The 13,511-nt window shown below is 30.4% G+C and overlaps 2 protein-coding genes and 1 non-coding gene across 4 annotated transcripts; 2 read left to right on the top strand and 1 right to left on the bottom strand.

Moving 5' to 3' along the window:
• The first annotated feature begins 203 nt into the window (after window positions 1-203).
• Window positions 204-1,769, top strand: LOC103483999 (40S ribosomal protein S20-2-like). 2 transcript variants are annotated; one of them, XM_008440887.3, is made up of 4 exons: window positions 204-310; window positions 424-557; window positions 1,033-1,146; window positions 1,410-1,769. In XM_008440887.3, the coding sequence occupies exons 2-4, from the start codon at window positions 446-448 to the stop codon at window positions 1,550-1,552; spliced, it is 369 nt and encodes a 122-aa protein (XP_008439109.1). In that variant the 5' UTR covers window positions 204-310; window positions 424-445; the 3' UTR covers window positions 1,553-1,769. The 2 variants fall into 2 exon arrangements, with proteins under 2 accessions (XP_008439109.1, XP_050942633.1); XM_051086676.1 differs by having other exon boundaries at window positions 242-310; window positions 441-557.
• A 1,181-nt stretch (window positions 1,770-2,950) lies between these two features.
• On the top strand, window positions 2,951-3,114 carry LOC127150097 (U1 spliceosomal RNA). The gene has a single exon (XR_007822114.1). It is a non-coding gene; the product is annotated as a U1 spliceosomal RNA (small nuclear RNA).
• Window positions 3,115-5,962: 2,848 nt separating this feature from the next.
• On the bottom strand, window positions 5,963-7,563 carry LOC103483998 (UDP-glucuronate 4-epimerase 2-like). The gene has a single exon (XM_008440886.3). The coding sequence runs from the start codon at window positions 7,502-7,504 to the stop codon at window positions 6,278-6,280; it is 1,227 nt and encodes a 408-aa protein (XP_008439108.1). The 5' UTR covers window positions 7,505-7,563; the 3' UTR covers window positions 5,963-6,277.
• Window positions 7,564-13,511: the final 5,948 nt, after the last annotated feature.

The raw sequence follows: 13,511 nt of genomic DNA, 5'->3' as shown, positions 1-13,511 counted from the left end.
TGGATCAACGTTGAAGTATTTTACAAAATTTGCCTATTAGCTTATAAATGTGAAGTAGTATTTAGTGTTAGGCAAATATTGTAAACTAATAATTAATTATAATTAAAGAGCACTTGGGCTAAGAAAAGGTCCAAGTTTAGTGGGCCTCAAAAACCGATGATCGAACCCGAGCCCACTTTCAGGAAAGGAAAAAAAAAACCCTAATAGCTCCCGAATCATATAAATTGTAATATCGTCACTCTCGTTCTCCTTCTTTCAGAGGCAGCTGGATACGCAATTGTTGAGATCTCCTTCGCACCCGCCGTCCCAGGTTTCTCTATTTTTCTTATCTCCATTGCTTATTGTTTCTTGTATTTTGGAATTGTTTCCTGTGGTTGAGTTCTTTTTGTCAATATTGAAACCACTGTTCGGTTGGTTCAACAGATTCATTTTGGAAACAGGAAGTATGGCGTACGCAGCAATGAAACCAACTAAGCCAGGCTTAGAAGACACACAAGAGCAAATCCATAAGATCAGGATTACACTCTCCTCCAAAAATGTCAAGAACCTCGAGAAAGGTATTCACTTTTACATGCTGGATTATTGTTGTTTTTTTTTTTCTTCTTCTTTTGTAATTTAGTGAATATGGGACTCAAATGAGACTGCGTTTTCGTTTGTTTAGTTTGTTAACTTTCATGTCAAGTGAGTAGAGGATGATTGGTTGGTAATTTTCTTGCAATGCTCTGATTATGAATTGAATACGATATAATATTGTAAACACGTGAACAAATTATTGAGAGATAGTATTGTTGGATAAAATGGATGAATGATCCTTATTTTATGCCTAATGACCAACGCGAGTTTAGGGGTTGTTAAATTACTTCTTAAGATTGTAGTTTGTTTTTCTGGATGTTGGTGCATTGTTAATCCTCACTCTATTGATTTCTACTGCATAGTTGGCTTATCATGTAATTGGGTTTAGGGTTTTTCAAAGTTGTCCAATTTACGGCCCTTCTGTCAATTAGTTTGTTTGATGTCATTTTTAATCAATAGTCTGCGCCGATTTGGTTCGTGGTGCGAAGGACAAGAGGTTGAGGGTGAAGGGACCAGTGAGAATGCCCACTAAAGTTCTCCACATCACAACCAGAAAATCTCCATGTGGTGAAGGTATTTTGTTTTCCACTTATCTATGATCTTCTGAGTTTAAGTTCATCTTTTCGTGGATTTGAAACTAATATATGTAATATCCCTTCATCGCGGTCCATTGCCATTTGGGAACTCATTTCTTGTGACGTCATTTCAATATTTGCTATCAAATTTGGAAAGAGGGGTGGATTCTTTTGGTTTTTATAGATATGAGTCCGATGTTGAAAAATCATCTAAGGCCAATTCTTAGTGAAATCATTTCTTTGTTCGGTTTTTGATTGTAGGTACCAACACATGGGACAGATTTGAACTTCGTGTTCACAAGCGAGTTATTGACCTTTTCAGCTCTGCTGATGTAGTGAAGCAGATTACCTCCATCACCATTGAACCTGGGGTGGAGGTTGAGGTCACCATCGCCGATCAATGAGTGCACTCTTTTTCATGTTTCGACTATTTTTAGTTTCATTAGACAGCTGTTACTTTTTTGGGTTTGGAACATACCTGTCAGGTCATTGGGGTTTAAATGCAATAGTTGTTCCCATTATATGTTGAAATTAAAGACATTGATAGAGTTTTCAATTCCTGGCAAATTTTTCTTGCTTTAGAACTAATGTTAATTTTTCTATCTATGCAGATTTTGTATCTATAGCTGTGTGAATTCTTTCTTAATTCAGATTTAAATGTGCAATGCTTCAATAATCCATATCACGGTTCTTTATATTCGAATCACAGCTTCTTGGTTTTTTCTTCGACAGGTGAATAAATAAGGACATATAGGAAGAAAAGTTTCAAAGGTAAATAAAATTATAAATGGCGTCTAGGTGAGTCTGTCGTTATGATGACATACATATAAACTAGCCAAATGAGCTCAACTCATTTCTCTTTAGAAGTTGGAGAACCAATTCTTTTAACTCTATTTAAGTAGCAAGCTCCTTTCCCAGGATCAAAAGAAATTTAAGAATTGATGTAAACAATTGTCATGTGGCAACAATTTGATTTTTTATTTTATCCTTTTGGGAAATCAAGTCTTTAGCACTCTTATGAACCATTGATTACATGCTTTGTTATTTTCGTTCTACCATTATTAATAAAATTCAATTCAAGTTTTGATAAATTAAAAAATCAATTCAAGTCTTGATAAATTAAAAAGTGGTTTTTTAAAAAACATCTTTTTTTAAAAAAAGAAGTTTTTGTTTGAGACATTTTTTAATCTAGCAAAAAAAAAAAGTACAAATTATAGCAAAACTATTAATTTTCTATGGCTTATTATTATTACTATATTTTGTTAATAGTTTTTTTTTTTTTGTGACAATTCTTCTTTTTGTTTTTAAAAATTATGCTATTACTTAAAATGGACAAACAAACCGTGATTAAGAAATCAAGAAGTTAGACTTAAATAATAATAATAATAATAATAATAATAATAATAAAAAGAAATGGTCACTAAAATTGGACATAAAAGAATGCTCTCCTTAACAAGAACAGAATCATTATTGTAACAAAAATATGAAAAGTGAACTCATAAATAAAATGGTTATTAAGCCGAACTTTACAATAAAGAATGGGTACTATAATTAATTTCCTAAGTAGTTGGGAAAGCAAACTATTTCAAATGTGTTAAGTTATGTAATATAGCTTTTCAAAATTAAATAAAATCATATAACAGGAAAAGTTCGTGGTAAATTAAATTTTCGGAGAGGAAAGATCCTCTCCGTGACTCGGGATACCGTACAGCAAATGAATTTGTTTTGTCCCACATCGGAGAAAATGGAAGATGAGAAAGGGGGAGCGGGTATAAATATAAGTGGAGTGGTTAACGTAGAACATACTTACCTGGACGGGGTTATTGGGCGATCAAGAAGGCCCATGGCCTGGGTTGGTGGCCTCCATTGCACAATGAGGAGGGGTGCCAGCCTAAGGTCTGCTCAAAGTAGCAGAGCCTACGTCATTATTTGTTGCTGTGGGGGCCTGCGTTCGCGCGGCCCCTACTCAATCCTATCTGTCATTAAAACATTTCTACTAAGGTGAGCAATTATTTTTGAAATTGCTGTAAGGTCAATTAAATTGTAACGGGATGTATGAGGGTCGCGCATGCACCTTCACAAATATAATTATTGATTAATAGATGTATTTCTCTACTCAAAAAGAAGTAAAAGATACCCCTTCTAAGATTTTATGATATGAGCTAAATAGATACTTACAATCTACATCGACCTCACCAGTCTCACTGTCTAATAAAAGACTTAGAACGTCACAAAACAACAAATGTGTGAATCATACAGACATACACCCTAGTACTGCACAAACAAGGGGAATTATAAATGAAGCAGTTAGGTTTTCATTATACAAAAATTCGCACTTTTACAAATAATATTTTCTCAATTCATTTTTCTGACAATATTTCTCGACCACCGAGATTTCCAACTAATGGATTATGTTTTGGGGCCCGGCTCATCTTTGATAAAAATTAACCAAGATTCCAGCAGAACTTATATATTTTTAATTTTCTTTCTTCAAACTTCGCAACTAGACATCGCAATCGTGAAATCTTTTCACGACTTTGGCGAGTTGTGTCTTCATTGACAACGTGACTATGTATGTATCTAGAGTGATTCATGAGTCTTGTCATTACCAAAATAATTTATCGTATACAATTATATTTCTTCCGTATTTACCTTCTTGTTTCATTAAAAATTTTATAGAATTTTTATTTGATGGATGCATTTCTAAAATCTTAACTTTTGAAATAAGTTATACATTTTTAAAACAAATAACAAAATCTCGACTTTTTTAAATAATAATTAAATTAATGCATCCACTTTACATTTTTTAAATAATAATAATAATAAATATTGTTGGGGAGGAAAGCCATGTACCCGCCGGCACACAATTTTTTTGATAAAATCACCAGTCTTTTGGGTTAAAGTTATCTCCTTCCCTACAAAAATCATTTTATTTCTTACAATAGTTTTCTCTTATTTTCTATTTTTCTCATATATTTCAAAGAAATCTTAGAGGGTGTTTGGGGCGAGGAGTGATTTGTCACCGTGTGAGGATTATAATAATCTAGGTATCTTAATAATCTAGGGATTATAATAGTCTACGTTTGGGTGGACTATTAACTCAGCTTTTGTCGACGTTGCTTCCTTTTGTAGTAGTTGCTACTCGTATTTTTGCTTTGGTTTGATTTTCTACTTTTACTTGATAAACGTTTGGAGCATATCATAATCCTAGGGACTATTTGAAGGATTTTTCTAATTCTTTTAAAAAACATTATTTTTTAAACTTGTCCTATTTGAAGTTTCAAAAAATTACTAAAATTTTGATATAACCTAAAGTAAAATCCATTTAAATATTTAAAAAATTACTAAGATTTTGATATAATATCTAGAAAAGATAACCGATTTTCCTTTAAAAAAATATATATAAGACTTAAAAATATTTGAAGAAAAGCACTAAAATGTGTAACCTCTTTCAATATGTATGAGAATGTCCAAATTATAAAACAATCGATTAATGGGAATGTTTTGGGCATTTGCGATGCATCTTGATAGATTCTAACTAGCGGTGAACATGGTGGATTGAAAAATTGAAACGATTGACCAACCTATGTATTTATATATATATATATAATATAATATAAGTTTAGGTTTAAAAAGAAAAATAAAACAAAACAATACAATTATTAATTTTTAAAATAGTTTATTTTGGTCCAACCATAAACCACAATCCTTTGTAAAAGAAAATTCACAAAGAAAAAGAGAAATTGAATCTATATATTTCATATCTCATCAAACAAAGAAAAAAAGAAAAAAAAATAAAAAGGGAGGAAAAGAAAAGGAAATAAGAAACGTAGAAAGAAAAAAAGAAATAAAAAATTGGACCGATCGACTATCGATCCGGCCGACTGTCGGACCGATGATTTTGTTAGAAATAGCGCCTGAAATCGATTTTACAACATATGCACCGACTTGTGGTCGGTTTGGTCGGAAAACCAACCCCGACCGCTTGCTACTCACCCCTGATTCTAGCAATCAATTTCAAATCATCGCAAATCTTATATGTTTTTAAAAATTTTGCCTAATTCGATTTTCACTAACCAAATTTGAAAACATCCTAGGGTGTTTTGTAAAAAGAAAACATAACTGCTTTATTTATGAGAATTTCTCCCCAGAAATAAACATCCATTTTATTTCATAAGACATATGTTTCAAAAAGGAAAAAAGAACCATTTAGAAATTGCCTTCGTGCAGAGCTCCTGAAACATATGACGTGCACACCTGCAACCCATCTTTGTTGTCAAAAGAACAATTTCAAATTTTCTAATTATAATGTCGCCATGACCACAAACCATCGACAAACAACCTCTGAAAACCTATCTGAACGTATGGTTATTGAAAAATATAAAATCTAATTCATCTGGACTTGGTTAATAACACTCAAGTTTCAGAAATCTCGAGTTCTTGCAAGTTGCAAACATATTTGAGAACCGAAAGAAAATACTCTTAAATACTCGGCAAGAAAAGTCTAGCAGAAGGGATCATAAACCTCGAAGTCAATCATATTGGCTTTGTACAATTAGTGTTAACTCATATATTTTGTTGATAAGAGTTCAGTTCTTGTCCAACATATTTGTTCAATTCTTGTGTTATAATCATCTGCCAATACAAACTTTTCACAAAAAGCCTATCAGTCCCTGCATGAGATCAAAAAATGCAACCTTTTGCTACAGAACAAAACATTAGCTCAAAATGGCATAATATGCAAGAAAAGGAAGTATCTTGAAATATTAAAGAAAACAGAAAGATGAAGACCAGCAAAATGGTAGAGCAAAGTAGAAGCAGCAAAGAAAGTCATCAAATAAATAAATAATCAATTAAAATGTCTTGGTCCTGAGAACTAGAAGAATGTACATCTCTAGAACTAAATCAACAGATAAGTGAATGAAAAAGAACCCCAAAAAAAGGTTAAGAATCTAAGTTTTTTTCTAGTGAAAATCGTTGTCCCTAAAAAACTCAAACCAGACATCAAATCAATACACAAATGTCCTAGAACTCTCCCACTTTACAACCCATCAGTTTCGATCAGTAGAAGATGTGGGAAAAACAATACTGTAGTTAGCAGAATAATTCTGAAAATGACTCGGCTAGAGCTACAAAACAATCTTCTTCCTAGAATTTGAATAATAAAGACGATACCAATCCACAAACTCTTTCAGACCTGTCTTCAAATCCGTGGTGGGTTTGTAACCAAGCTCCTTCTGAGCCAGGGAAATGTTGGCATGAGTGAAAGGAACATCACCATTCATGGGCATTGGCAACACCAATCTCTTAGCCTTCATGTTCAGCAACTTCTCTAAATTGTCCACAAGCTCACTGACAGTCACCGGAGAAGTATTCCCAAGATTAAACACCCGCAATTGAGCCTTCCCCTTCTTCCTTCCGCCGCTCCCGGTGCTCTTCTCCGCCGTATCCAACGCACCTAAACAACCCTTCACAATATCGTCAATGTAAGTAAAATCCCTCGCCACAGATTTCTGATCCGCCCCTTCAAAAACCCTAATCGTCTTCCTTTTCAGAATATCCTTAGTAAAAAAGAAATACGCCATATCCGGTCGACCCCAAGGACCATAAACCGTAAAGAATCTCAACCCAGTAATGGAAAGGCCATAAATATGATTATAAGTATGTGCAATTTCCTCACCAGCCTTCTTAGTCGCAGCATATAAACTCGCGGGTTGATCCGTTCGATCCTTCTCCGAAAAGGGTACTCGAGAATTGAGCCCATAAACCGAGCTAGAAGACGCCCATATAATAGCCGGCTGCGGATTAGCCGATTTACAAACCTCGAGAACACTCACCAATCCCGCAATATTGCTTTGCACATACGAACTGGGATTTTTCATCGCATATCGAACACCCGCTTGAGCCGCGAGGTGCATTACGTGAGTGAATTTAACCAATTCGAAAAGCTTAATAAGTAGAGCGCTGTCGTTGATGTCACCCTCGACGACGAAGACGCCGGAACGGTCGAGAATGGCGGCGCGTGAGCGCTTGAGAGAGGTTTCGTAATAGGAATTGAAATTGTCAATGCCAATGACTCCATCGCCGCGGCGATTGAGTGCCAAGGAGACATGAAAGCCGACGAATCCGGCGGCGCCGGTGACCAAAACTCGACGAGAATGGGAGCGGGCGGAGAGGCGGATCCGATTCTCCCAAAGGGTAGTGCCTTGAAGGACCCGGCGAGTGGAATCGGGGGAGAGAGGAGGTGATTTAGGGAAGAGGAAGAGTAAGAAAAGGAGAAACATGAGAGTCCAAAAAGCGAGAAGCTTAGTTCTTGTGAGGAAACGGGGACGATGAAGATATGGAGATTTGTCCATTGTCGCGTCCCCAAATCAACAACTCAACACAACAAAATAAACAACAACTACGACTCATCCATCACTCATACTCCTATTTTATTCTTTACTATTATTTCGTCTCTTTAATTTTTTTTTTTTTTTATTTTTCTCTATCTATATCATAAGATTTGATTTCATCCGAAAATAAAGCTTTCTTTTTTAAAATAAATCTAATAAAATTTAAAAAAAAAAAATTAAATTGTAGTAAACATAAACACTAAAAGATTTAATCCTTTAAGAAAGTTTTTTTTTTTTTTTTTTATCGTTTTTGTAGTTTGAAAGAGTTTTTTGAAAATCATTCTTTTTAAGTGTAAATCTCAATCCTTTTAAATTGACAGGATATATATACACACATATATATTGTTTTTTAATTATGGATATTTAAAACAATAAAACAAAATCTAACATCAGCATATCTTTACTAAAAATGTGAATATTAATTACCAAAGATTTACACGATAGTTTAAAATTATTTAGTTGGTTGTATTGTAGATTCAATAGCTACAAATATACCGCACTGTATAGTTTAAGCTTGGTATGACCTATCTTTTTTATGAGTTCAATCCCTAACTCATAAGGTTTTTTACTAAAACAAAATTTTATAGTGCAAATATTTTTGTAATTGAATTAGGTTTGGACCAATCGTGTTACGCTTAAAATAATATTTAGACTAATAAATAAAAAATTACTTACATTTGGTAGCAGTGATAAACTCCCCTATGATGTATCAGTTTTTGCAACTTTTACTAAATAAAATTATACACAAAATATATGTACATCTCCTTTTTTCTTTTTTTTGCTATCTGTTTGACAGTAATATCTAAAAAGAATGGGCCTTTCAATGGGCTTGAATATTGACCCAACTTACGAATTGGGCCCCGGCCCGCTACTCTGCAGCGAAATTGCCTCTGTAGTCGGTCCCTTACCATAGCCATCAGTTTTCTGAATACGGAATCTTCAATTTTGCTTAAATTTGATAAAATACTTGATCAAAATTCTAAGTGTTACATAATTATATAAAACTACTTTATAATTTTTATTTTTTGGTATTCTATAAATGAAAACCATCAATTTCAAATATAATTCAAAGTTCAAAAATGTAATTTAAATGTAATTTCATGAAATTAATGAAAACTGGACGATACTTTAAATATTAAATTCAATCTATATGTATTATAATAAAATATTTAAATCTTTAAAATGGGTGGTTAATTTAATTGGTTTCTTGTTAGAACTAAATAAGCAAGAACAATGTTGGATTTGGAGCCTATAAGAATGAAATAAAAAGAGAGAATCTAATGATTAAACTGTGTAATTATCCCCAAGAGAGATTGCAATTTTGTAATCATTCACAATAATAAAACATTAGCCAAAATCTTTCTTTATCTTTTAGTTCCATCAAAATCATCATTTTTTATGTCTTCTTTTTATCCCTTTCTTTTCTCTTTTTTCTTTTTAACATTCCCTTTTCTTTTTCGGCTTACTTTTAGCTGATTATGGGGAAATTTGCCTTTACTTCTGTAAATTATTTTTTTTCACTTGGGGGTAAATATATATGTGTCTAACAAAGTTTAGGGCAGAGGTAAAGAGGTTTAAATTAATGACCAAAAATATTATGAATTTTGGTAATATTATTCATCTGTGTCTAAAAAAGTGTAGGGCAGAGCTAATTTTGTCAATTTTGTCATTAGGTATTAAATTTGTAAGTTTAAATGCATTAAATTTAGTCGCTAATTAGTTTTTTTATTATTATTATTATTAAACTAAGTTAATTTTTAGTACAGTAAGACCTCTACAAAAATGCAATTCAACTAAGTATTTATTGGCTAAACCGAGTTAATTTTAAAATTGTTAAAAGAAATATATTTTAAAATTTTGTTTTTTTCCCACAAAATTTGAACAAAAAAATTATAAAAACTTTAGTAAAGGAAAAAAATTAGAAGAGAACAAGTCCTCCTAAAGCATACATATACCCTTAATCATATTCCTTTTAGTTATTTGGACTTCTATAAACTTTCTTTATTTAGGCATACATGATAGATTCAAACTTCTTACATAATTATTATTCAAAATAAGCTTTTAACATTTAAAGCGATGAAAGTGATACAAAATTGTTAAAAATATTAAAATCTTGTTTAATTTTGAAACCTAATGCTTGTATTATCTAATAAAACTTAGATTGAAAAAATGGTTTGGAGACATCTTTAAAAGGGATGAAAATTGAAAACAAACTATAGAGGTCCATACACCTCTGTATGTGTAGCACTATCCCTACATATATTATATAGTGCACTTTCATATTGCATAGACTAGCATATAATAATTACCCCATTTATGCAATCGAGGGAAGAGGGATTGAACCAAGTTATTATTGGGAGCTAATGTTTACACTAAATTAATGACACTTCAATGCAATTTCAAACTTTGTAGTAGTTATTTTGTACCTAACATGTCTCAAATGCTAATTTTAAAGAAGTGGGAATAAGGATTGAAACGTTTGTACTGACCAGTGATTGAAATAGCTATTATGTTAAAAATTGAAGTTTTATGTACAACAAGCAAATTTGAATACACTATATATATTGTGGAACGTCATATATTTGTGTACGTAAATTTAATTATTTAGAAAAGAGTTTGGAGCAAAGTTTATAATAATCAACTCTTGTTCAAGTAAATATAATTTTGGTACTCTCAAGTTAACGACAATCAACAACGGTTTCAAAACCCTCAATTTACTACAATATTTATCATCTTTCATTCTTTTTTTTCTTTTTTTGTTATTTGCTACATTGTTTACTATCTTTTTTCTCAAACTAAAATAATTTATACTTCAAACACATATTATTATAATTCAAACTAAAATAATCTACCCCAAGTACCAACGATTATAACCCAACTATAAAAACCTAAGATTATAATAACCAATTCATTGCCCCAAATACACCCCCTTATAAAAACCTGTATGATAATTTCTTGTAATGTCATGAGTTTAGGAGAGTGACATAAATGAACCATTTCACATTTGAATGAGAGAAATCATGAGAACATGAAAGTAAGGTTAAGAAATACGGAAAAGAATTAAAAGTTACTATTTAAACTCAACAAGGTACGTTTTTCTTTTTTGTGACTTAATCATAAGAACTCAAAAGTTAAACGTGTTTAGCTTGGAATAATTACATGTTTGGTGACTTTCTGAAATTTTCCTATGATGTGAGTAAAGACAAAACATTGAAATAACTCGTGTTGGTTTGTGAAGACAATTTTCGCTCTAATAAGGTTTTAAGATAAGATAAGAAAGATGTTGCTAGGTTGCAGGAGATGCAGGAAAATGTCGAGAATTTGAATTCCAAATCCTTGGTCAAAAAGGACATGGTCTTAATAACTAATTAAGAAGCTATAAATTTTCTATGAGTTTCCATGACATTCAAATGTCGTAGATGAACAAGCATGATGTCTCGTGAGAATAGGTGAGATACATATATAAATATATAAGATGACTCGAAAACTCATAGGCGAATTAAAAGAAAAATAAATTAAAAATATTATTGACTAAAGTTGTAATTTCAGCCCATACACACATTATAGTTTGAAAGCATGGGTCCTACCATCATAATTGATTTAAAGCAAAAGGTTATTAATATGCATAAAGGAAAAATTAAGAGATGGAGTGTAAAGAATGGGGAGTAAAAAGAGAACATGTATTTTAGTTGGTTAAATAGTACATTAAATTATGTCTTAGGAAACTTGGGAAAGATAGCTTTTAAATTTCTGAGCCCAACCATGCTGTGGGTCTAATTAATTACATTGGAATTTAATCCTTTTTTTTTTTTTTTTTTTTTTGTCACATCATATATACATATATATAAATAATAACTATAATAACTCATTTACTTTACTCCAATTCAACCTCACAATACCTTACATTAAAAGAGGGTTGATTCAATTCAACTCCAACTTTATTTTTTTTTTAAAATTCTTTTATATATATATATATATTCTTAGTTTTATTAATGATATTTAATTGTGACTATCAATTATGAGACTTGCATACTGTTTATGACACTTCATTCATCCCTAATCGGTTAATATATGGTTTAGATTTTTGTTCTATTTTGATTTTTTATATATACTTTTCGTTGTTTAATTTTCTTTTCACATAAGTTTTTAATAAATCTTAAAATTAGTCTATGTTTTATCAATTTTCTTTTAATATTATCTATTGTCCTTTTTAGATAAAAAAATATTGAAGTTTATATTTGGAAGACTAAATTTATGTTTTATGATTTAATTAGACTTTGATTGAACAAAATTTAAAGTACTTATATTCAAGTAATTCTTTTTTTTTTTTTAAATTAACAATAACAATAATAATAATAATAATAATAATAATAATAAGTATCTCATCTTCAAATGTTATAACTTTAGAGTTTGGACAAAAAATCATCTTTTCTAGTGTCTATGTTTTGAAGAATATTACTGTTTAATTCTAGATTTTAAAAAATATGCCTTTCAATCTTTTTGTTTATAAGAATAAATCTAGGGAGATTTCTACAAATTAGTTAAGATACATTTTCCATCATTGAAATTTTAAAAATATGTTTAAAAGCTAGTAAAACATATAATAAAATAGAATTGGATTGGATTGGAGATATAGTCCATAACTCGAAAAACAAATTCCTCTCTCTGTCTTTAAACCACCGCAATTAAATGTTATATATACTATACTACAGTAAATAAGATTTCTTCTTTTCAATTTATGTATTCAACTTCTAATTTAAGTCTTAAAAATAAAACCCATAGTCTTAATTATATATTTTATAAATAATTTTAATATTTTTTTATTCCTAACCATTTCATTTAGAAAACATGATAAAATGAGTACAAATTTCAAAAGAAAAAAAAAATAATAAAAATGGTTATAACAAGTTAGAAACTTTATTTTGAAATAGAAGACAATTCTTTCTTTTTTTTTTTAACAAAATTATTGAAATATTACTGGTCTATTTAGAAATCAAATACATAAAAAAAAACAGCTAATTGAATTATATTCAATAATAAAGATAAAAGATGTTAACAACTTACTTAATTAATACATGTATGTATATGAAGATCGAGAAATCTTGGATTCAAACTCCCCATCCCTTATTAGCACTTCAAGAAAAGAATAGTGTAAAAGATATTATTTGAATGAAAATTATGGTTAAAATCATTTCAAATTTGGCTAAGGTTCTTTCGGTGGCTTTTCCAATCTCTTCTCCTAAAACCCTAAAAAAAAAATTCTTTCCCTTTTCCATCTTAATTAGTGCCTGATTTCCAATAAAGAAAGAAACTTTTCCCTTTCCAAATAATAATAATGAAAATTGTAATAATAGAAAGAAAAGTTGTTTGTACGATATTTATGAATAGATTGAATTGCTAATCTAGTCTTTATATACTTACTTTTATTTATTTATTTATTTAGGGTTTTTTTTAATTTTAAATGTTCATTTTAATTTTTATATTTTTAATTTTGAAATTAGCAAAACCAATATTTTACATTTATAGGATCCACTTGACCATAATAAAAATATAGATATAGAGAACAAAAGTAACATATAAATCCCTTTTAGTATATATGTTTTTTTATGACAATTTTTTATACAAATACTGGCGTTCGCATTGTTATGAAACTTTTGAAAACGGTTCATTGAAAATAACTTTTTTTACAAAATAATAAGGAACAATTTTACAGAGGAAAATAAAATAAAATATTTATAAAATACAGTAAAATTCTAAATTCTATCGATGATAAACGTTTATAGTTTTATATCAGTTTTTATCGGTGATATTGATAAATACTTTATTTGTAAATGTTTTTAACAATTTTATCATTTACGATGAATTTAAAATAATGACAATAATATATAAAAAGGGAAGTATAAATACTAGATGAGTAGTAAAAAAATATTCTCCATTTTGTGGAATTGTTGGTCACAATCCCCAAGCC

The sequence above is a fragment of the Cucumis melo genome, chromosome 6 (genome assembly GCF_025177605.1).
Source record: "Cucumis melo cultivar AY chromosome 6, USDA_Cmelo_AY_1.0, whole genome shotgun sequence".
NCBI classification, from domain to species: domain Eukaryota; kingdom Viridiplantae; phylum Streptophyta; class Magnoliopsida; order Cucurbitales; family Cucurbitaceae; genus Cucumis; species Cucumis melo.
The sequence above is the reverse complement of the archived record's forward strand: the minus strand, read 5'-3'. Positions and strand labels throughout refer to the sequence as shown.